This window comes from Canis lupus, chromosome 17 (genome assembly GCF_003254725.2).
Source record: "Canis lupus dingo isolate Sandy chromosome 17, ASM325472v2, whole genome shotgun sequence".
In the NCBI taxonomy this organism is placed as follows: Eukaryota; Metazoa; Chordata; class Mammalia; order Carnivora; family Canidae; genus Canis; species Canis lupus.
In genome coordinates, this window is record NC_064259.1 from 34209746 (window position 1) to 34235381 (window position 25636).

Below are 25636 nucleotides of genomic sequence, written 5' to 3' on the forward strand. Positions count from 1 at the left end.
TTACTTTCAGTCCTGGACTCTTTGAAACTAGAGATTGAAGATTAGAGAGTTATGCAGGATTCTGAATATTCTTTTGCTTTTATAATTACCTATGATATTAAATGTTACTGAATATTTAACATCTGCAGATTTCTGGGATGCCTGGGCTCAGTGGTTGAGCATCTGCCTTTGGCTCGGGGCGTGATCCCAGAGTCCCAGGATCAAGTCCCACATCGTGCTTCCTGCATGGAGCCTGCTTCTCCCTCTGCCTACATCTCTGCCTGTCTGTGTGTCTCTCATGAATAAATAAATAAAATCTTAAAAAAAAAAATCTGCAGATTTCTTCACGTTGCTCAGATCTTCTCGGAGCAGGTCACTCTTGTAACTGTCCCTTTTTATATTTAGAGTCATAATTGTATTTCTTTCAGGGAATTATTTTTTCCTCTTTCAGCTTTAGAAAGAGGAAGCTAGGAAATGTAGTATTGAAGCGAATTTGTAAAATTTTGGACTAGGTCAACTAATAAGAATACAGTTTTGTTATAATGTAAAGTAGCTTCCTACTTTAGGCCTGACAGCAGAAGCTTTGTGACTGTTTGCAATAGGTGAGCTTATTATAATGGTAGCATATGAAAAGCCATAAACTATATGAACCATGGATTACTAATGGTGCTCTGGTTTCCTCCAAACCAACTTTGAAGATTATTTGTTTTACTTATGAGAGTTCATAGTGTTAAAATGTCGGAAGCTGTCTTGCTAATACCTTTCCTCCAAAGTACCTTCTAGAGACTGGGGAAGTTCTGAGTCCCAGGATGTAAGATTTGGTTTAGGGCATTTCTGGTTTATGAACCCTGAGATCTTGGTTTGCTTCTGGAGACATCCCCATGGACCTTACATCTATAAAAATTCTGTTGTAGTTGAGACCACCACCATCAAATGAAGAAAATGACCTCAGGATTAGATCAGTCTGTTGGTGGGAACAGTTGGGGTGTCATTTTGATCTTTTTTTTTTTTTAAAGATTTTATTTCTCCATGAGACACACACACACACACACACACACACACACACACACACACACAGAAGCAGAGACACAGGCAGAGGAGAAGCAGGCCCATGCAGGGAGCCTGACGCAGGACTTGATCCCCGGTCTCCAGGATCAGGCCCTGTGTTGAAGGCGGCGCTAAACTGCTGAGCCACCTGGGCTGCCCTCATTCTGATCTTCTCTTTTATTTTAGTGATGTGTAAGAGTGTAGGCAACTTGAAACTGTTTATGAGTTTATTTAGAAAATTAATTAGGATACAAAGAGAAGTGTTGGCCTATGAAACATATTCTCTGGCTGCTCCCTATCCCTCTGACCTCCACTCTTACTGCTCTCTGCCTTGTTCATTTAGCTCCAAAGACAGTAGACTCTTTGCTGTTTTCACATACACGTACCTCAGGACCACCCCACCAAGTTGTTTCTAATTCCCTGTACCTTGCTCTACCTTGCTCTTTTCCATATTATTTATCACTTTCAAATATAGTTAATTATTGTGTTTGTTTTCATTGTCTGTTTTCCCGGACTAGAATGTAAGCTCTGTGTGTAGTGATCTTTTCTGTTCACTAATGCATCCCAAGTGCCTTAGAGTAAGAGACTGGCACATAGTTAAGGCATTCAGTAAATATTTATTGAATTAATGAATTTCTCACACGTCTGACGTTAAACAAGAGCCTTAACATAGGGAATAACAGAAGTCACTTCTTTTGGATAGAAAAGGAAAGGATTTTAAGGACATTGAAGTTGGGGACGCCTGGGTGGCTCAGTAGTTGAGTGCTTGCCTTCCTCGCAGGGAGTGTTCCTGGGGTCCTGGGATTGAGTCCCACATTAGGCTCCCAGCATGGAGCCAGCTTCTCCCTCTGCTTGTGTCTCTGCCTCTCTCTCTCTCTCTGTGTGTCTCTCATTAATAAATAAATAAAATATTAAAAAAAAAAAAAGACATTGAAGTTTAAGCCTAAAGGATGAGAAAGAGGTAGCCATGGGAGAGATGCCACACTAGCGTTCCACATAAAGGCCCTGAGGGATCAGAGGTCAAGCTGGCAAAATGGGGAAAGTTAACATGATGGAAAATCCAAATAATGAATTTAAGAACACCTTTATACTCTAATTGATAAACCAGGATAAGAAAGGACATTAACCTCGGGGTACCTGTCTGGCTTAGTCGGTAGAGCATATGACTTGATTTTGGGGTCCAGCGTTTAAGCCACATGTTAGGTGTAGACATTACTTAAATAAAAAAATGAAAGAAAAAAAGGAACATTAACCTATCTCATTAACTATCTTCTTGAAGTTTATTTATATATTTTAATAATCTCTACACCCAGTGTCGGGCTCGAACTAAGGACCCTGAGATCAAAAGACTCTGAAATCTAAAGTCAATTATGCTCGACCATCTGAATCAGCCAGGAGCCTAGGGCCCCTATTAATTATCTTCTGAATAGAATGTGTTTTTGTAACAAAATTCTTAGGATAAGCTGTCAATCACCATTGTTATAGACAATTCACTTTTATAGAATGGTTTCTGATTTTTTAAAAAAAATCCTATTTGAAATATTACTTGTTCAATTTGAAAGCTGGACTACAGTAATTTTTTTTAAATTACAGTAATAATTTTTAAAAAAAGATTTTATTTATTTGACAGCACAAGCAGGGGGAGCAGCAGGCAGAAGGAAAGGGAGAAGCAGGCTCCCCGCCAAGCAGGGACCGCCCCCCCACCCCCATGCGGAGCTCCATCCCAGGATCCTAGGATCATGACCTGAGCCTTAGGCAGATGTTTAACTGACTGCACCACTGAGGTGCTCCAGATTATTTTTAAAGATTTTATTTTTAAGTAGTCTCTACATCAAACATGGGGCTCAGACTCCTAAGCCCGAGATCAAGAGTTGCACATTCCACCAACTGAGGCAGCCAGATGTTTCTGATAATAGATTTTTGTCTCAATTTTTTTTCCTTAAAGTTTCAGGAACTTTTAGGTGCAAAAATAATTATCAGTCCATGAACACAGTTCAATGTTGATTATCTTATGTTCCCTTTTTTCCTCTCTCCTAATTTGTACACAGATATTGTGAAGATTATTTTCTGGAGGACGAATATAAGATTTAAAATTATGAAAACAACTTTTGGTAAATTTTATTTAGTCATTGTCTAGGTTGGGTGTTGCTCCTACCTTTTTTTTTTTTTTTTTTTTTTTAAGATTTCATTTATTTATTCATGAGAGACAGACAGAGGCAGAAACATAGGCAGAGGGAGAAGCAGGCTCCCTGCGGGGACTCCAGGATCACTACTGGAGCCAAAGGCAGCTGCTCAACCACTGAGCCACCCAGGCACCCCTCCTTTTACTTCTAAAGATTATGTTTAAAAAAAAAAAAAAAAAAAAAAAAAAAAAAAGATTATGTTTGCATGCATGGTGAGAGAGCTATGTGCACATTATAATGGTATAGTCTCATGAGGTTTTGTAAGTTCAGTTTGCAGAAAAATTGGCATATTACTTGCTATTTCTTTTGGTTTTGTTGCATATGTTGTATAATTTGTTGTGTACCTTCATATACCTTCATATTCTGTATATTTTATTAGCTATCTGACTTGCTCTGAGATTCATTTTACTGTTTCGAGTCTTGCGGCTTTTGAATGAGGAGAGGGGAGTCACTAATTTCTTTGAGTGTCTGATGACACCCTCTGCCTCCATCTACATTTGCACATAGAAGAATTTGCACATAGAAGAATTTGCACATAATTTCAGGAGATTCCCTCATAAAAGCCAAGACCCCTCCTGCCATTTGGATTCTCTTGGGAATAAAGACAGAAATTGGGAAAGGAAAGTCCCTTTTCCTTTAAATAAAATAAATAAATTTTATTTATTCATGAGAGACACACAGAGGCAGAGACGCAGGCAGAGGGAGAAGCAGGCTCCCCACGGGGAGTCTGATGTGGGACTCGATCCCAGGACCCTGGGATCACACCATGAACCAAAGGCAGACGCTCAGCCGCTGAGCCACCCTGGCATCCTGGAAAATCCCTTTTCATTTGTTCTTTATTTTAGACAAACCACAGACTTTCTGAAATGGAAGTGTGTGTGTGTGTGTGTTGGGTTTTTTGTTTTGTTTTTGTTTTAATAGTGTACTTCTAAGTCTGAGATAGAAACAGACATGAATATGAAGTTGACTAAAATGAATTTAGAGCTTAAAGAAAAGCCCCTTATCGCTGGAGGATGTTTTAGTAACTGTGCTTCACAGAATAGGGATTTAAGAGGCTGCAACCTAAGTAGAGAAAAGAACACAGCAAAGAAATTAATGTCCATTGTGGCTGCTTTTTTATTTTAAAGATTTATTTATTTGATAGAGAGAGCATGCACGTGTGTCTTTGGGTGGGGCAGAGGGAGAGACAATTGCCAGCAGACTTGGAGCTTGACACATGATCTCACAACCCTGAAACCAGCCACTTAACTGCGCCACCCAGGCCCCCCTTTTAAGATTTTATATTTAAGTAATCTCTACATCCAGTGTGGGGCTTGAATTTACAGCCCTGAGATCAAGAGTTGCATGCTCTACTGACTGAGCCAGTCAGGAGCTCCTAACCTTTAGAGGTGAAACTATATGTAGTGAAAGATTTTTTTTTGTGGTGAAAGATTTTTAAGAATGTTCACTATCTCAGATACTTTTATAAAATTTTTTAAAAAGAAAAAAAAATAAATAAAATTTTTTAAAAAGTAGAAAAATGAAATTTAAAATAGACATATAAAAACACAGGCTTTCGTTTTTCATTATTAGGTTCAATAGATTAAAATTAACTACTAAATGCTCTAACATACACTCAGTCTCTGTTCTCATTTGATTACACAGCAACAGTTGTACACCGGGCCTTGGACCACAGTTTGAGTAGCTTAACTTTAGAGGCATGCTTGAAAGGGTGTATTTGTATAGAGGAAGAGGAGTACTGTAGTTATTAACTACCCAATAGCCAAGTGTATGCATCGTTCAGAAGAGACTATTTTGAACTATGTTGCTCCACCTCAAGCAGGTTTAAATAAGAATTTAATTAGTTTTGTAGAGTATTCCTAATGGAGGAATTCACTAGAGAGGCAGAAAAAATATGCCTTTAAATGCTTGCTTTGGGTTTCGAACATGCTTTTGTCTTAAGACAAAACTGATAAAGAGCTTGTAATTGTAGGCATTGATAGATTTTATTTACAAGAAATATTGGCCTGTTCATTTATTAGATTGCTGGATCATTATTTCTGGAGGATGTATTTGATCACAGCATTGTGAAATACAGAAGCACTTTGGTTAGGATTTAATATGATTTCAATTCAAAGGGGCAATATTTCCCCATGACTATTTCTCACTCTAAAATACTGCTGCTGAACTTCATAAAATCGACACATTTACTGCAACGTATATTATTTCTTTATGTCCGAATATGTAAGCCCAGAGAAATTCTGAAAATTTGTTCTCAAATTTTTTTGAAATTGGAAATCACAGTAGGATTTTACTGTAATCTATTTATGTGTTTTTAGAAGGAACTTTGTAATGAATGATTGACCTTGAAAATTCTCAGAATTCATGAGGAAAGGAGAGTAGGATCCTGAGCCCCAGCTGCAGTAAATTACAACCTAACTTAATATTGGTTGTATTCTAGACCGGAGTCAAAATAAATAAGAGCTTTAGTGTTCATAACTCAGAGGTTTTAATACTTTCACATGTGAATGTAAAATAACTACTACTGAGAATATTGACTATTACAGATTTATAGATTTACCTGGGCTGGAGAATGCTTTTCCAAGTCGTCTGCTCCATTCTAATGGGTGATGGCTGCCCAAATTCACAGAGGTTCACCATCAGTCAAACATTTTGGAAGTGTTGAGGAGAGAGAGCAAGCAAGCATGATTTTACTCAGCCTATGCTTCTGGGAGTGGGTTTGGAGGAGATATGTTTAACTGTTTTAAATAAGTTACATTGTGGCTTTTAAAATTTGGGGGATTAATTTCTCAAGGCTGGCTAATCAGATTTCACTCTCTGGCTCATTAAAGTGATCTGATCACTTTAGTTTAATTGATGCTAGTAAGTTATTGTATGTTTGACATTTCAGTTTCACTTGGAACCATTGCAAATGCTGCTCATCCTCATTTGAATTTTTTAGCTCTCTGATTATCCTGCAGTTGCGGTTGGCACAGTATAAATGAGAGTGTTTTTACAGTTATATTGTATTTAGTTTTGTTTTATAAACTATTTGAATCTACTATTCAGTACAAATAACTTTTATTTTTCTTATTTCTTAGACTGCAACTGGCAACGTGGAAGCAAAAGTAGTGTGCTTTTATAGACGAAGAGATATTTCCAACACGCTTATAATGCTTGCAGACAAGCATGCTAGTAAGTTGTCTTTTTTTTTTTTTGAAAATTAAAAAACGTTTTAAGGTTTTTGTTTTCCATGATAGGAGGAAAAATACTTTTTGTTGCCTGTAGCTTTTTGCTTTCACATTTGTCTTCCTCTTAGTTTAGATGGGAGTAATTTTTTTGGGTGGTACTTGGTTTTAGTATATATTTTCTTAGTTGCATCACGTGTATATTAGTCAATACATTGAAATAGAACTCTTTGCAAGTAGGCTTCTGCAGATGATCAGGGCAGTGTTTTATCATCTGTAGTTTTCAGTGGTGGTTTTGAAAGGATTTGAATATGAGGACATTTATACTTTGTTGATATTTTGGAGGATATTTTTTTTTCCCCTCTAAAGCAGCTGGGTAATATTTACAATTTTAAAACTTTTGATTATTTATTATATGTATATAGTTTTAGACACGTATGGAAAAAGGTTTGCCAGAAAAAGAAGTACAAAGTGATTGAGATATGGTGAACTCCTGTAGATAGCAACTCTGAGCCCTTATTTTGGATTTAATCTTTATTGTATGTTTTCCCCCCAATCAACAACTTGGACATTCAGGTGCTCTACCTCTTTGATTTTTAAAATAACAAACAGAATCATAAAAAAAAAAGTGATTTAAATTTTAAGAAAGAAGAAATATATGAAATATAAGTTCTTTATTTTGAAAGCCATTTTCAGCCTACAAAATATATGAGACTAGAACCATATGTATGTGTGTTTTACAGTTTGACACTGATCTGTAATGCTCTGGTCTTGGGGGTCCTCAAGCTTTTTAAGTGTTTTGGTAAGGGAGGCTATCGTGTACACAGATTTGTTCTGTATCTGCCTGATAATCATTTCACCACTGTGTCACTGGTTTAATCAGGCAGATTGGTTGTCACATAAGTCAAATTCCTACTGTATTTTCTGCTATAGTTCATGGTGTTTTTTTTTTTTTTTTTAAGATTTTATTTATTTATTTTAGAGAGGGAGAGAGAGAGCGTGGGATGCAGGGCAGGGGCAGAGGGAGAGGGAGAGAGAATCCCAAGCCAATTCCATGCTGAGGTTGGAGCTTGATACCAGGACCCTGAAACCATGATGTGAGCTGAAAGCAGGAGTTGGATGGTTAATCCACTGAGCCACTGAGGCACCCTTGTAGTTAATAGTGTTTTATTTTTTTTTTATTTTTAAATTTTTTTTAATAGTGTTTTAAAATTTTGTGTGTGAGTGTGTGTGTGTGTGTGTGTGTGTGTATGTATACATATATATAAATAAAGGACGATACAAGTTCTATAATATTTATAAATTATGTATTGATAGATTTAGGACATTTATATTGTCCCTCCTGTATGAGACCAAAATACTGCTTTTTAAAATATCACTCTAATCAGTTATTTTAACTGTAGCTAAAAATCTATGAATTCAGTGTGTTATTAGAGTGGCTCTGCAAAATTATTTGGATTTCATTTACCATTTACAAAATAAGCTTAAGAAAGATAAAGGGGTGCCTGGGTGGCTCAGTTGGTTTAAGTGTCTGCCTATGGCTCAGGTCATGATCCCAGGGTCCTGGGATCGAGCCCCATGTCAGGCTCCCTGTCCAGCAGGGATTCTACTTCTCCTCCTTCCTCTGCCACTCCCCCTGCTTGTGCTGTCTTGCAATCTCTCTGTCAAATAAATAAAATCTTTAATAAAGAAAAGAAAAGAAAGATAAAATATCTCAATTCATATACTTTTGGATTTAATTTAGCTTCTAATACAGCTTCCAAAGTTGCTGCAAAAGTAGTATGGTATAAAGGTTGTTAGGGGATCTGCTGACTATTCACGGAGGGCTATATTTTGGTGCTATTTTAGGCTTGTGGATGTAGAAAATCAGAATTGATTAGGCTCTTAGTATTGACTCTTAGAAACCAAATTTAAGAGATTTAAAAGTTAGTCAATTTATATAATGGCAATCATATAGTTTAGAGAAAGACCTGGGTTCAGATTCCACTTTTCTAGCTGCTGCTGGTCTTGGGAAAATTTCTTAATTTCTTGCTCATTTCCATTTTCCTTATGTGTAAAATGGGATTGAAAAAAATCACTTTACTTTGTATTATATATGTTTTACCACAATTAGAAAAAATTAAGGGAAAAAATTATGCCACCATTGATGGGAGAATTAAATGACCTAAGTTCATAGATAGGTGCTTAATAAATGTCAGTTTTTTTTTCTATCTCTTCAGCAATTTGTATATCACCTCTTGGGTAGATAACTTCTGTCAACATTTGCCAGTTTCTGCCATTATTTATTGAGTTTATTCTCAAAGGTAACTATATTTTTAGATATGGTGGGGTCAGAAGTATCTTACTGTATTTGTTTGGTATTGACCAAAATTTCAGGTAGGAAAAATAAAATTGCTTGGATAGTTCTTGCTATATAAAGAGGTTTCGAGGGAGGATTAATAGAGAGAGAGTCATACATTTGACTCTCAAAAAAACATTTGTCATGTTTTTTTCTTTATTTTAAAACTGGACTCCTGGATGTGGTTGCCACTTAATTTTCCTGAGCCTTAGTTTCTCCATTTAAAAACCTTTCCATTATGGACTCCTTTAAAACTTTTTATTACAGAAAATTTCAAATATTCTAAAGTACAGAGACTAGTATAATTCACCTGATATTTCCATTACTTTGCTGTAACAGTTATGAATAAATGCCAATTAATCCCTCTCTAGTCTTCTTGTCCCCTTATTTTGAAGCTCATTAGAGACATCTGACCATTTCATCTGTACATATTTCAGTATATATTTCTAAAAGATAGGGCTTCATTTGAACTTACAGAAAGTGCCAAGAATATACAGGGAACTCCCATATACTCTTTACCCAGATTCAGCAAATTAACATTTTGCCCTATTGACTTTATCATTCTTTTTATATGTATAAACTGAATCATTTGAGAGTTAAGTTGGAGACATCTGTGTTTTTCTAAAAGCAAGAAAATTGTTTTATATAATCACAGTATAGTAAATAAGTCAGAAACCTAATATTCACACAAAACCATTATTCATAGTCCTTAATCAGATTTCATGCACCAGTGGCATTCTTTATAGCTATGTATATTTTTTCTTAGTTTTGAATAAAATCCAGACTCATTGTATTTTATTGTCTTGTCTCCTTGATATGGAACCAGTTCCTTAGTCTTTCTTTTTGTTTTCTGACCTTAACATTTTTGAAGAAAACAGGCCAGTTATTTTGTAGAATATGGCTCAATTTTTATTTGTCTGATGTTTCCTCATGATTATATTCAGATTATGGTTTTTTGTTTGTTTGTTTTTCCAGGTTATGTTTTCTTTGTATGGATGCCACGGAAGTTATATTGTGTCCCTCTCAGTGCATTGTATTAGGAAGCACATAATTGGATTTGTCCTAATATTGGTTATATTAGGTTGATGACTTGGTCAAGGTGGTGTCCCTTTGTATTTAGTAAGTTGTTTTGGGGAGGTACTTAGTATCTACGTGAATGCCTTCTTCTCAATCTATAGCCTACTCAGTTTAGCATTCTTTGATCGTTTAGGATTCTGTAAACAGTATCATCAAATATCTACTTAGTTTTCATGTTTTTTTCTTTTATACATTTTTTCTTTTTTATAGTTTGTTTAAATCAAGATCCAAATAATAGATTAATTTTTTTTTTAATTTTTATTTATTTATGATAGTCACAGAGAGAGAGAGAGGCAGAGACATAGGCAGAGGGAGAAGCAGGCTCCATGCACTGGGAGCCCCACGTGGGATTCGATCCCGGGTCTCCAGGATCGCGCCCTGGGCCAAAGGCAGGCGCCAAACCGCTGCGCCACCCAGGGATCCCCAAAATAATAGATTATGATTGGTTAGTAGTACTCTTAAGTCTCTCTTTTTTTCCTTGTCCATATATTTTTTTTTAACTGATGTATAATCCACATAGCAAAAAATCTATTCTTTTGAAGTGCACAATTGAGTGGTTTTTAGTACGCCTACAAAGCTGTGTAAGTATTAACACTATTTAGTTTCAAAATGTTATCACCACCTCAAAAGGAAACCAATTACTTCTCATTCCACCTTCCTCTCAGCCTCTGGAAGCCACTAATACACTTTCTGTCTCTACATATTGGCCTGTTCTGGACATTTCCTATTACGGTATCATATAATATGTACAGATGGGGGTTTTTGTTTTTGTTTTTGTTTTCTTTTTAAATATTTTATTTATTTATTCATGAGAGACACAGAGAGAGAGAGGCAGAGACATGGGCAGAGGGAGAAGCAGGCTCCCTGCAAGGAACTTGATGCAAGATTTGATCCTGGACCCCGGGATCACACCCTGAGTCAAAGGCAGATGTTCAACTGCTGAGCCACCCAGGCATCCCTAAGCCATCCAGGCATCCCAGTTTTTTTTTTTTTTTTTTTTTTTTTTTTTTTTTTAAGTAATCTCTATGCCCTACCTGGGGCTTGAATTTAGAACCCTGAGTTTAGGAGTCACATGCTCTACCAACTGAGCCAGTCAGGTGCCCCTTATAATAATAATTTGTGTGTCTGACTTTTTAAGATTTATCATAATGTTTTCAAGTTTTTTTCATATTATTGCCTGAATTTCTTCATTACATTTTATAGCTGAATGATATTCCATTGGGTGGATATACATTTTGTTTATTCTTCAATTGATGGACAATTTGGGTTGTTTCTATTTATTTCAAATAATGCTGTTACGAACATTCATGTACAAATTTTTTTTTTTTTTTTTTTTTTTATTTATTCATGATAGTTACAGAGAGAGAGAGAGGCAGAGACACAGGCAGAGGGAGAAGCAGGCTCCATGCACCGGGAGCCCGATGTGGGATTCGATCCTGGGTCTCCAGGATCGCGCCCTGGGCCAAAGGCAGGCACCAAACCGCTGCGCCACCCAGGGATCCCTCATGTACAAATTTTTGTGCAGATAATTCATTCATATTCTCTTTCTCTTATCCCTTAATATTTTGTTGAAGATAACTGGTTGTTCATTCTATAATTTCCTTTGGTCTGGAGTTGTTTATTGCATATCTATTGTGTTCTTTACCATGGTTTTTCTGTAGATGGATAGTTAGTTTCAGATTCTAGAGGATCTAAATCCACATGGTTAAAAAAAAAAACAGTAAATTAAAAAAAATCCACATGGTTTTTTGGGAGGGAGGGGTGGGGTAGAGAGTACAAGATTACTTTAGAAGGTAGTATTGTATACTTCTCCTATGAGATCCATAATGTATTGTTGCCTGTCTCTCTTAACATTTTAATATGAACTGATTTTAGATTTACAGAAAAATTATTAAAAAGAGTACCAAGAAATCTCATATGCTCTTCATCCAGATTCCCAAAATGTTCACAGTTTATTCTGTTTGCTCTATTATATCTATGTACTTATTAGTGTCTTGAGCCATTTGAAACTAGGTTCAAGACATTTCCCCTAATTCCTAAAGATACTTCAGGGTATATCTTTTAAAAAACAAGGAGTTTCTTATCTAACCAAGCATGATGGTACACTAATCTATAGATTCAATCAGATTTTGCAATGTTGCCTACTAATGCCTTTTATAGTAAAGAATAAAAACAGAATTTTTAAAAAAAAGATTTTATTTTTTAGTGATCTCTACATCCAATGTGGGGCTCAAGCTTAGAACCCTGAGATTAAGAGTCACATGCTCTACTGACTGAGCCAGCCAGGTGCTCTTAAAAACAGAATTTTTAAGCTGTCTTTTTGTAATGTTATCATTGTTGATTGATGATTGCCTTGATTTTTAGCTCATTAAAGTTGTGAAAATTATGCTTTTAGTTCTATTATCCCCTCATTTACTGGATAGACTATTTTTATGACCAGAATATTCCCTATGTCAGCTATCAAGTTAATCTTTAGGTTCAGGAAGGTTAAAGTCTTGATGTGATTTTTCCTTTTATTAGTTCTTACCGGCTTTCAAAGATAATGAGATGGTTCCTGGCATACTCCAAAGATCAGTTTCATTATGAACTCAAGGATTTGGACATATTTCATATTTTTATCAGTTATCCTTTCTTTATCCATTTTTTAAAGACTTTATTTATTTATTTGAGAGAAGGAGAGTGCAGGAGAGAGAGCACAAGCAAGGTGAGGGGCAGAGGGAGAAGGAGAAGCAGACTCGTCACTGAGCAGGGAGCCAGCCCCTTATGCAGGGCTCGATTCCAGGACCCCAGGATCATGACCTGAGGTGAAGGTGGACACTTACTGGACTGAGACACCCAGGCATTCCTCAATTATTGTCCTTACCGAAACTCAAAAGTTGTTCCACTTTTAGCCAGAGGGCTTGTTTGATTTGGCTCTTGAGTCATTTTGAAATGTCTTAGTAATGCAAAGAGCCTGACATGGGGCTCGATGGATCCCAGGATCATGGGATCATGACCTGAGCCAAAGGCAGATGCTTAACTGAGCCAACCAGGTGCCCCTATGCTTTGTATGTATGTAAGTATGTATTTATTTATTTAAAAGATTTTATTTATTTATTTATTTGACAGAGCACAAGCTGGGGGAACAGTAGGCATAGGGAGAGGGAGAAGCACGCTCCCTGCTGTGCAAGGGGCCTGACGAGGGGCACCATCCCAGGACCCTGGGATCTTGACCTGAGCCAAAGGCAGACAACCAACTGAGCCACCCAGAGGGCCCCATACTTTGTTTTTAAAAGCAATCTTGATTCTCTTAATCTATTAGAAATGGAATTTTGGCTTAAAGAAAAGATGCCAGTTTCAGATGGGCATGATTCTCAGGACTGATGAAATTTTAAAAAATGATTTCGTCACTACTCTGTATGGCCCTTTACATGTTTTAGATATTTTTTGACATTGTATACTTTTATTTTATTTTATTATTATTATTTTTAAAGATTTTATTTTATTTATTCATAGAGATGCAGAGAGAGAGAGAGGCAGAGACACAGGCAGAGGGAGAAGCAGGCTCCACGCAGAGAGCCTGACGTGGGACTCAATCCAGGATCTCCAGGATCACGCCCTTGGCTGCAGGCGGCGCTAAACCGCTGCGCCACCAGGGCTGCCCGACATTGTATACTTTTATATTGTGATTCCTAAAATGTAAAGCTTTGGTTTTTATTCATTTATTTATTTAAATAGTTTGGGTTTTTAAGGGGAGCCTGGGTGGCTCAGTTAGATAAGCACCCAACTCTTGATTTCGGCTCAGGTTTGATCTCAGGGTTGTGCAGTTGAGCCCCAGATGAAGCTCCACATTCAGCGTGGAGCCTGCTTAAGATTCTTTCTTTTCTCCCTCTGCCCCTCCCCCCCCACGCTATTGTGATCTCTCTCTCTCTCTCTCTCTCTCAAAAAAAGAAAAAAAATTTTTTTCAAGCTATCTCTATAACCAGTGTGGGGCTCAAACTCACAAGCCCAAGATCAAGAGTCGCATGCTTTATTGAACTGATCCAGCCAGGTTCCCCCCACCCCCACCCCTTTTTCTTTTTTAAGATTTTATTTTATTTTATTTTTATTTTTATTTTTTTTTTAAATTTTTTATTTATTTATGATAGTCACACAGAGAGAGAGAGAGGCAGAGACACAGGCAGAGGGAGAAGCAGGCTCCATGCACCGGGAGCCTGACGTGGGATTCGATCCCGGGTCTCCAGGATCGCGCCCTGGGCCAAAGGCAGGCGCCAAACCGCTGCGCCACCCAGGGATCCCCAAGATTTTATTTTTAAGTAAAAATATAAAGCTTTAGAAAATTAAATTTTGTTTCACCTTCCTCTGTATTTAACCTGTTAGGCAAAAAGTAAAGTGTTTTCTATACTTACAGGTCTCTTCTTTCCTTAGAATTTTTTTTTTTTAATTTTTTTTTAAAATTTATTTATGATAGTCACACAGAGAGAGAGAGAGAGGCAGAGACACAGGCAGAGGGAGAAGTAGGCTCCATGCACCAGGAGCCCGACGTGGGATTTGATGCCGGGTCTCCAGGATCGCGCCCTGGGCCAAAGGCAGGCGCTAAACCTCTGCGCCACCCAGGGATCCCTCCTTAGAATTTTCTTCCCAATTTTTGAGTTATTGTGTCACTTATTGTGGGCTAAAGTTGGGACATAGGCAGAATGAGATGAGTGAGAATAATTATTTTCTGACAATGTTCATTCTTTTGCCACTGTTTCCACTACAACATGCACACACTTGGAGCTTTGTGGAAGGAAAAAAGGAAAGAAGATGGGAAGATTTATTTATTCCTACTCAGAATTATAAAACCAGAATTAACTCCTGTAGAGAATTGGGGAGAGACTGATCCTGCCTACCTTAAGTCCTGTTCATATTATTGTTTACTAAGTTATTAATGATTCTGGCATTTTTGTGTTATTTTGAGTAGAATCAGAAAGTAGTACTGACATTCTTCTTCCTTTTTTGTGTGTGACATTTTTCTTTTAAGTTAATTAATTAACAATTTTTTTGTAAACTCTACACCCAGTGTGGGACTTGAACTTACAACTCTGAGACCAAGTCACATGCTCTTCCAACTGAGCCAGCTAGGAACACTTGATCTTAAAATTTTAAGTAGTAAGACATTTTAGTATGTGGCAATATTATTAATCAATTAGGTTATGATTTGGTATAGGTAAAAAGTGAAGTGACTTCTATATCCAGGCCTTTTTTTTTTTTTTTTAAAGATTCCATTTATTTATTCATGAGAGACACACAGAGACAGGCAGAGAGACAGGCAGAGGGAGAAGCAGGCTCATGTAGGGAGCCCGACGTGGGACTCGATCCTGGGTTCCCAGGATCACACCCTGAGCCGAAGGAGGCGCTAAACCGCTGGGCCACTGGGGCTGCCCTATATCCAGGTCTTATATCGTATCCTGGTCTGAGTCATTATGTTCTTTTTTTTTTTTTTTTTTTTAATTTTTATTTATTTATGATAGTCGCACAGAGAGAGAGAGAGAGAGGCAGAGACACAGGCAGAGGGAGAAGCAGGCTCCATGCACTGGGAGCCCGACGCGGGATTTGATCCCGGGTCTCCAGGATCGCGCCCTGGGCCAAAGGCAGGCGCCAAACCGCTGCGCCACCCAGGGATCCCTGAGTCATTATGTTCTTATAAAATGTTTTGGTGTCAAAGGGCATATTGGGAATTTTATTTTTTTTTAAGATTTAGGTAGTACATGATTTATAATTATTAAAAAGATATAGAATGTTTATTGTATTTTATAGGATTTTTGGACTTAACTGGGATTTTATAAAATAATTGGTATCTCTTTTATTTAAGGATTTTTTTTTTTTTAAGATTTTATTTACTTATTCATGAGAGACACAGAGGCAGAGACAGGAGAAAAGCAGGCTCCGCGCAAGGAGCCTGAGGTGGGACTCGATCCTGGAACTCTGGGATCACACCCTGAGCCAAAGGCAGATGCTCAACTGCTGAGCCACCCAGGCATCTCATATTTTAAAGATTTTTATTTAGGGGCACGTAGGTGGCTCAGTTGGTTAAACAGCTGCCTTCAGCTCAAGTCATGATATCGGGGTCCTGGGATTGAACCCAGCATCTGGCTCTCTGCTCAGTGGGGAGTCTGCTTCTCCCTCTACCCCTCCCTACCCCACTCATTTTCTCTGACTCTGTCTCTCTCTCCCCCACTCATTTGAGCAGGGAGCTCGACTCAGGCCTTGATCCCAGGACCCTGAGATTATGACCTGAGTTGAAAGCAGAGGCTTAACCAACTGAGCCACCCAGATGCCCCTTTTACTTACTTACTTATTTACTTACTTATTTATTTATTTATTTATTTATTTTATTTATGATAGTCACAGAAAGGGAGAGAGAGAGGGAGAGGCAGAGACACAGGCAGAGGGAGAAGCAGGCTCCATGCACCGGGAGCCCGACGTGGGATTCGATCCCAGGTCTCCAGGATCGCGCCCTGGGCCAAAGGCAGGCGCTAAACCACTGCGCCACCCAGGGATCCCTCATTTATTTATTTATTTATTTTTTTTTTTTTAAAGATTTTATTTATTTATTCATGATAGTCACAGAGAGAGAGAGAGAGGCAGAGACACAGGCAGAGGGAGAAGCGGGCTCCATGCACCGGGAGCCCGACGTGGGATTCGATCCCGGGTCTCCAGGATCGCGCCCTGGGCCAAAGGCAGGCGCCAAACCGCTGCGCCACCCAGGGATCCCTCATTTATTTTTTAAAAAGATTTATTCATTTATTTTGGAGAGACAGTGAGTTGGGGAGGGGCAGAGGGAGAGGATCTGGAGCAGATTCCCCACTGGAGGCAAGCCCTATTTAGGGCTCAGTCCCAGGGCTCCAAGATTATGACCTGAGCCAAAATCAGGAGTTGGACACTCAACTGACTGAGCTATTGAGGTGCCCCTTGGTACCTCTTTTTAAAAGATTTGTAACCAGTAATCACAGTTGTTACTTTAAAGTACTAAAATCAGGGTACCTGGGTGGCTAAGTTAAACACCTGCCTTTGGCTCATGTTGTGATACCGGGGTCTTGGAATCAAGTTCCATATGGAGCTCCCCACTCCGAGGGAATTCTGTTTCTCCCTCTGTCTTTGCTTCCTTCTTTCTCGGTCTCTCATGAATGGATAAATAAAATCTTAAAAAAAAAAGTACTGAAATTGATTGTTTTGAATACATCTGCTCTGTCCTTTCCTGGCCTTAGCACACAGTTTGTATATTCTCAGTGCTCACTGTTCTTTAATGTTGGGAATCTGGTCTTGATCATCTTTCAAGTCTTCGTGTGTCTTGTTCATTATATTTGCTTATACAGATGTTTGTAGCTTTAAATTTTTAGCAGGGGAACAAGTTTGAAGAACAGCCAGGCTACTAGTTGTTTTTTAGCATCTTGGTTGGCTGAAAACAAACTGCAGTGGTTTTAAAATATGGTGCCCAAGTGCTTTGACATTCCTTCCATTGTTAGATGGAGTCGAGTTTGTTGTGATCAGTACAGTATAGTGGAAGTAATGCTGTGTGACTCCCAAGGCTAGGTTATAAAAGGCTATGCAGCTTCTGCTTGGTTCTCTTGGAATGTTTGCTCTCAAGATATTCTTGCTGGGGAATTCAGCCACCATACTGTAAGATGGCCAAGTCACATAGAGAGGCCATGTTTAGGTGCCATGGTTGACAGCGCTAGCTGAGAGCCCAGGTGCCACACATGTGACTGAAGGAACCACCAACTGATCCTCTCAGCCATTTGAGTTCCTCTTAAAGCCCTGGTCATTGTGAAGCAAAGGCAAGATTGCTGTGCTGTGCTGAATTCCTTACCCACTGAACTTGTGAACAAAATATAATAGTTCTTGTTTGTGTCATTAAGTTTTGGGGTGATTCATAACTCTGCAGTAGTTAACTGGAACAGGATCATAATGGATTTTCTGATTTTGTGTAATTTCAAGACAATTTAAGATCATTGTCAAAGCTTATCACTGCCTACTAAAAGTATTTAATGAACTATTAGTTTTCTTTAAGTAAACCTCATTTTCTTTTGACAGATTAAATGATCTTGCACTGATGCCTTATGCTGAATATTTTCCTCATACTTAATTTTTGGCCACAGTGAGCACAAGTTAGGAAAAATGCCCTCTTTTTTATTCTGAAATGAAATTCATCGACAATATAACTTATGTAAAAGACAAAACTAAAACTCATTATGTTCTAACTGAAGTATAAAATAAAAAAATGTATAATGGGATAATATATAATATAATACGTAATATAATATCATTTGTACTATATTTCAATATTTGTAAATTCTGGGGCATGACTATAGTGGAAGACATAATGAAGTTGTGAAACGTCTACGTGTACTCATGAAATTGCTAGCAATGCAGTAGTCACAGATTAGACTGAAATGTTATATTAGGGAACTCTAATATTTGTTGAGACTTTTCAGAATGGTGCTCTTGGTAAATTCTGAACAAAACAAAGTAGAATTTTCTCTTTTTATATGATAGCTGCCTTCCTAGAAAATGCAGTTTTATTAAAACCACATCCAAAATATTTCTGTTCTCTTATATAAAATGGGATTAACTTTAGTTTCCAGTAACAGAATCATGTTTTTCACTTGTATAAATGGTCAGAGGGACATTGAAAATCATGTGAATCAGTTCTCTGGTACTGGACTGTGTTCTGCTATATACTGTATATAGGTTGTCTAGCATCCTTTTTTTTTTTTTTTTATTAGTTTCACATGTACAACTTAGTGATTCAACAGAGCTTTACATTATGTAATGCTCATCATGATAAGTATAGTTACCATCTATGACCATACAGTGTTATTATAATATTATTGACTATGCTCTACTTTTTAGGTCTGTGACTTATTTATTTTATAACTGTAAGTTTGTAGTTCTTAATCCCCTTCACCTATTTAGCCCATTGTCCCATACTGACAGCCACTAGCTCTTTGTATTTATGAGTCTGTTTTTTGTTTGTTTGTTCATTTTGTTTTGCTTTTGAGATTGCATGTGTGAGTAAAATTGTATGGTGTTTGTCATTTCACTTAGTATAATGCCCCCTACTCAACCCATGTTGTCACAAAGCAAGATTTCATTCTTTTGTTTTTTAACCCATGTTGTCACAAAGCAAGATTTCATTCTTTTGTTTTTTTTATTTCATTTTTTTTTTTTTATATTTCATTCTTTGTTATGGCTGTGTAATATTCCTGTGTGTGTGTGTGTGTGTGTGTGTGTGTATACATGCACGCATGCTGCATCTTTATCCATTCATCTATCAATAGACACTTGGGCTGTCTCCATAATTTGGCTATCATAAATAATCCTGCAGTAAGCATAGGGTTGCACATCCTGTGTGTGTGTGTGTGTGTGTGTGTGTGTGTATACATGCACGCATGCTGCATCTTTATCCATTCATCTATCAATAGACACTTGGGCTGTTTCCATAATTTGGCTATCATAAATAATCCTGCATAAGCATAGGGTTGCATATCTCTCTTTGAGTTAGTATTTTTCTTTATAGGGGTAGTAAGTACCCAGTAGTGGAATTACTAGATCATATATATATATATTTAAGATTTATATATTAATGAGAGACACAGAGAGAGAGAGTGAGGCAGAGACACAGGCAGAGGGAGAAGCAGGCTCCCTGTGGGGAGTCCGATGCGAGACTTGATCCTGGGACTCTGGGATCATGCCCTGAGCCAAAGACAGACACTCAACCACTGAGCCACCCAGGCGTCCCAGATCATATATATTTCTATTTTTATTTTTTAAATTTTTATTATTATTTTTTATATTTCTATTTTTAATTTGTTGAGGAGCCTCCATACTGTTTTCCACAGTGGCTGCACCAAATTACATTCCCACCAGTGGTGTATGAGGGTTCCCTTTTCTCCACATCTTTGCCAACACTTGTTATTTTTTGTCTTTTTGATACTAGCTATTCTGACAGGTGTGAGGTGGTATCTCATTGTAGTTTTGCTTTGTATCTCCTGATGATGAGTGATGTTGAGCATATTTTCATTTGTCTGTTAGCCATCTGTATGTCTTCTTTTGAAAAATGTCTTTTGAGTCCTCTGCCCATTTATTTTGTTGTTGTTGTTGAATTTGATGTCTAGCATTCTTTTATATATGAAATCTTTGTACCATTCCCTCCCACTGTGGTGTCTTCACACCTCCCTTCCCCCAGACCCACATTTCCAAAGGACTCCTTAGGTTGTAGCCTAGTACCCACTGAAAACCACTGCACTAAACTCATTATCATAGGAAAATAAAAACTATGTCTTTCTTGTACTGAATATATGTGCTAACATCCACCATAAGGCTGGGAACGTGGAAGTTACTTGGTATGTACAAATTAAAAAAAAATTTCTTGGGGAGCCTTGTTGGCTTAGTGGGTAGAGCATGAGACTCTTGATCTTGGAATTGTTTTTTGTTTTGTTTTATTGTGAAAATTGTACTATATATTTTAAATGGCCTTTTTAAAGATTTTATTTATTCAAAAAAATATTTTATTTATTCATGAGAGACACACAGAGAGAGGCAGAAACACAGGCAGAGGGAGGAGAAACAGGCTCCATGCAGGGAGCCTGATGTGGGACTCGATCCCAGGTTTCTGGGATTACACCCTGAGCCAAAGGCAGACACTCAACTGCTGAGTCAATAAAAAAGTTAAAGTTATTTATATTGCACTAAGATTGATACTGTCTTGACCTAGAATTTAAGGGAGAATTTTTGAATACCTAGTAAAATTAAAACTCACTATTTCCATTACTGGGTACTAATCATAGACAAGTACACAAGGAAATGGACTTTGTAATAGCAAAAAATAGACACCTAAGTGTCGAGCAATAGGGTACTGAACTAAGCAAACTTTGTTTACTGCACATATTCTGGAATGCCTTTCAGCCATTTAAATGAAAATAGATTTACATGTATGTATCAACATAAACAGATGACACAATATGGTTGAATTAAATAATGAGATAAATATGTAAGTTATGGGGATCCCTGGGTGGCGCAGCGGTTTGGCGCCTGCCTTTGGCCCAGGGCGCGATCCTGGAGACCCGGGATCGAATCCCACGTCGGGCTCCCGGTGCATGGAGCCTGCTTCTCCCTCTGCCTGTGTCTCTGCCTCCCTCTCTCTCTCTCTCTCTATGTGACTATCATAAATAAATAAAATTAAAAAAATATATTAAAAAAATATGTAAGTTATGGCCCCCGTTTGTATTTTTTTAAATATTTTATTTATTTATTTATTAAAGAGAAAGAGAGAGAGAGAGCATGAGTGAGGTTCAGAGGGAGAAGCAGATTCCCTGCTGAATGGGAAGCCTGACATCGGGCTCCATCCTAGAACCCCAAGATCATTGCCCAAGCCAAAGTCAAGACACTTAACCAGCTGAGCCACTCAGGTGCCCCTAGCCCCAGTTTTGGAACATTTATGAAAAGTAAAAAATTTATAGACATTTATGTGTGAATTATTATGTATATATAAATTTATGCAGATAGATAATGATCCTACAAAATACAGGTATAAATGAACAATCAGAATAGGAAAGTGTTTTGGGATGTTAAAAATGCATGTTGAAATGAAAAAATGACTAGGATGGCTGAATGATAAAGACATTGATGGATTTAAATAATGAAAATAAATGACAGGAAGGAATTATTAAAAATAACATTTCCCTAGAATTAAAGGACAGGAATCTTTAGATTGGATGAAAAAAGACAGAATCTTTATTTCAAAACACCAAAGAAAAACTGAGGATCCTGTTAAGTTTTTAGAAAGTTACCAATAAAAGAATGAGGGTCATATTTCTTAGATAGTAGAAGAGCAAATTATTATTATTATTATTATTATTTTTTAAATTATTATTATTTTTAAAGATTTTATTTATTTATTCATGAGAGATAGAGGCAGAGAGAGAAGCAGGCTCCCTGTGCCGAGCCCATTGTCGGACTCGATCCCAGGACCCTGGCATCACGACCTGAGCCAAAGGCAGATACTCAACTGCTGTGCCACCCAGGTGTCCTAAAGAGCAAGTTATTATTTTTTTTTTAAGATTTTATTTATTCATGAAAGACAGAGAGAGAGAGGTAGAGACACAGGCAGAGGGAGAAGCAGGCTCCATGCAAGGAGCCTGATGTGGGACTCGATCCCGGGACTCCAGAATCATGCCCTGGGCCAAAGGCAGGCGCTAAACCACTGAGCCACCCAGGGATTCCCAAGAGCAAGTTATTTTATTTAAGTTGAGAATTCAGTAACAGTATGAGCAATCAAGTAAAGGTATTTTTCAATATATAAAATATGATATAAATAATTTAGGAATAAAAGTTCGTATTATCAGGGCACCTGAGTGGCTCAGTCATTTGAATCATTGATTTTGGCTCAGGTCATGATCTCATGGATCATGGGAGTAAGCCCTGCATAGATCTGCTTGAGATTCTCTCCTTCTGTCCCCTCCCCCCCACTTGCTCACACTCTCTTTAAGTAAATAAATCTTTAAAGCAAAGGTTCGTATTATCAGAGCATTAGAAATAGGGCAGGGAAGTGTATGTGTTTCAAAAGTCTGATATTTGGGGGAAGGGGAAGATTATAGGTATTGTTCAATTATGTTTGATAGTTCACCATATTAACTGTATCTTAGTTTAAGGATAATCAATAGAAGGATAGAGATAAATTATTTGATTTTATTTCACTTGTGTTACTAGATTAATAGATAAATTAAAATGGTCCCAAATAGACCCCAACTCAAGAGAAAAGGGAACAAGAACAATAAGGTAAATATAAGGTGGCTTAGAATGAGGCCAAACATATCAAATGGCAAAAATGTGAGTGGGATAAGTTCTCTTGTTAAAAGATAGACTGTTATTCATAACATTCATCTATAAATGAGGCACAAAGAAAACCTTTAACAAGTACCAAAAGCAGGAATGCACAAGTAACATTCTGTCTACTAGGCAGCAAAGTAAATAATTAACTATAAAAGGTAACAAGCCAGGTTAGTATCCAATTTAGAAATTTAAAAAACATGATTATAAGAGCTTTTGTGCTAAAAGCAATAAAGTCTTTAGTTGTGAGACACCTAGGTAGCTCATTTGGTTTTGTCTTGACTCTTGTTCAGCTCAGGTCATGATTTCAGGGTCCTGGGACCCAGTCACTTGTCCTGGTCTTCACTCAGCAGGGAATCTGCTTGAGATTCTTTCTCCATCTGCCTCTCCTCCTCCCCCTGCTTGCATACACACTTACTCTCTTTCTAAAATAAAAAAGATAAATAAATCTTAAAATCTTCAATTGCAAATGATTCCAAAATATTGACAATAAAAGTACTATGTCTTAAAAACATGGAGCATGAGGCCACAGTGACACTTAAAAGAAAATTTAAAGACTTCAAAGCAAACCTTAAAAAAAATGACTTCAAGTAATTATTAAGGACGGGCATTCAAGATAGAAGAGAAAAAAATCCAAAAGAAGAAAGGGATTACATATAAAAGCAACAATTACTGAAATGGAAAATATAGAGATTATGAAATGAGTAGCTGGTTCTTTAAAATATTATTCAGTGTTGTAAATGTTTTTCCCATATCCATAAGGTTAATGAAATCCCAGTCAAAATCCTAATATAATTTCATCTGGACCTTGGCAAAGTGATTCTGTTATATACCAAGAGGAAGAGAAAGAGTGAGGAGAAAGAAAGGGTTCATTTGTTTTCTTTCTTGTTTTCTAGTAAATCCTTGTTTAAATTGAGTATATTTTTTAAAGTAAACTACACCTAATATGGGGCTCGAACTCACAACTCTGAGATCAAGCATTGCATGCACTCCTGACTGAGCCAGCCATGCGCCCCTCTAATAAACACTCTTAAGATTACCTATTTTTCATTGAGGGCCTGTGATCATCTCCTGTCTTCCATAGGTTTTGCTGTGTAGGTGTCACTTCACTTCTGAATAGTCTTGTTTTTTTTCAAATAACAGGAATGTAGAAGAGCACGATGAACTTCCATTTATAACCATCCCCTTGCTTCAACAATTAATCAGCAGTCTCATTTCCTTTACTCTTTGCTTCTTCTTTCCCCACTTCAGACCCCAACTGAAATTTCAGCACAAACTTTCCTCTTTACACTTCCTTTTTTTTAACCTAATATTTATTTACATGAATAGACTTTGTTTGACCTGTCCATTACTAATCTGCTGGTTACTTATGTTCAGTATATAAATCCATTTTGCCTTACATTTTAACAGTTTTTGGTTTTAAGTTTGTTTGATTGATTTTTAAACCCAGTATTGGAGTTGAACTCATGACCCATGATCAAGAGTGTCATGCTGCACCAGCCAGGCACCCCTCCAAAATGAATTCTTTTTAAAAATAATAGGAAAGTTCTTTCTCTGATGGCTTTTTGCTTTGAATTCTGGGTTTTTGTTTTTGTTTTTATGCTATTGCTATTCCCATTTTTGTTGTTGTTAATATTTGTCTAGTTAATATATTTATTTCCTTTTATCTTTAGTCTTTTTCTAGAGTGTCCTATCTCTTTAAATCACATAGCTGGAATTTTAAAAAATTTTTTATTTATTTATTCATGAGACACAGAGAGAGAGAGAGAGAGAGGCAGAGACACAGGCAGAGGGAGAAGCAGGCTCCATGCCGGAGCCCGATGTGGGACTCGATCCCAGGTCTCCAGGATCATGCCCTGGGCTGAAGGTGGTGCTAAACCGCTGAGCCACCTGGGCTGCCCTGGAATTTTTTTTGTTTCCATTGTTTGGCCTTTTTAAACCCATTCTGAGGGTCTTTAACTTCAATAAGGATATTTAATTCTTTTATATTTAATTGTATTTTATTTTAAATCCTGTGTATTTTCTCCTTCCTTCCTTTCTGTTGGTTTTATTAAATGTTCTATTTTTCAGGAAGGCATTCATCCTATTTGTAGTCTTATAGTAGTCACATTCACATTTTTAAATTTAGTTAATTGTTAAAAATTTTTGTCTTTTGAAAGGTAATTATTTGAATGTGGGTCAACATTTAAAAGGTATAAAAGTATACTCACTGTATAAACTCCCTACATCAGTCTCCAGAGACCCACTTCTCCCCCACAAATCACCATTGTTATTAGTTTCTGGAATCTTTTCTAGAGAAAAATCAACGTATGTATACAGAAACCATACAAATGTGTATACAGGCATTTCCTCAACTCTCTTTTTTTAAATAAAAATGATGACATAATATAATGGTTTTTATATTTTTTGCTCTCAAAATTCCCTTAATAACTTAAAAAACTGGGCAGCCCAGGTGGCTCAGCAGTTTAGCGCCGCCTTCAGCCCAGGGCCTGATCCTGGAGATCCAGGATCGAGTCCCACTTCGGGCTCCCTGCATGGAGTCTGCTTCTCCCTCTGCCTCTGCCTCTCTTCTCTCTCTCTCTCTCTCTGTGTGTCTCTCATGAATAAATAAATAAAATCTTAAAAAAAAGAAACTTAAAAAACATTTACTGTCTTATACATTTATTATTATTTTTTAAAGACTTTATTTATTTATTCATGAGAGACACAGAGACAGAGAGAGGCAGAGACACAGGCAGAGGGAGAAGCAGGCTCCATGCAGGGAGCCCGATGTGGGACTCGATCCCAGGTCTCCAGGATCACGCCCTGGGCTGAAGGTGGTGCTCAACCTCTGAGCCACCTGGGCTGCCCTGTCTTAATACATTTAAAGTTGACATTTAAATTGGTTTACTGCTGGTAGGAATATAAGTCCGTGCATCACTGTGGAAAATGTTATGGAGTTTCCTCAAAAATTAAAAATAGAAATCTCTATTATCCAATAATTCTACTACTGC

At 37.4% G+C, this 25636-nt stretch overlaps 1 protein-coding gene across 11 annotated transcripts in view; it reads left to right on the top strand.

Annotated features, from left to right (window-relative positions):
* MTA3 (metastasis associated 1 family member 3) overlaps positions 1-25636 on the top strand; it is a 220144-nt gene that overhangs the window by 48418 nt on the left and 146090 nt on the right. For all 11 annotated transcript variants that reach the window (XR_003139724.3, XR_007403361.1, XM_049096186.1 and 8 more), the window contains exon 3: positions 6290-6383. Coding sequence is in view for 9 of the 11 variants with exons in the window: in XM_049096184.1 (XP_048952141.1) it covers positions 6290-6383 (94 nt within the window). In the remaining 2 variants the exon portion in view is untranslated. The remainder of the gene's footprint in view (positions 1-6289; positions 6384-25636) is intronic.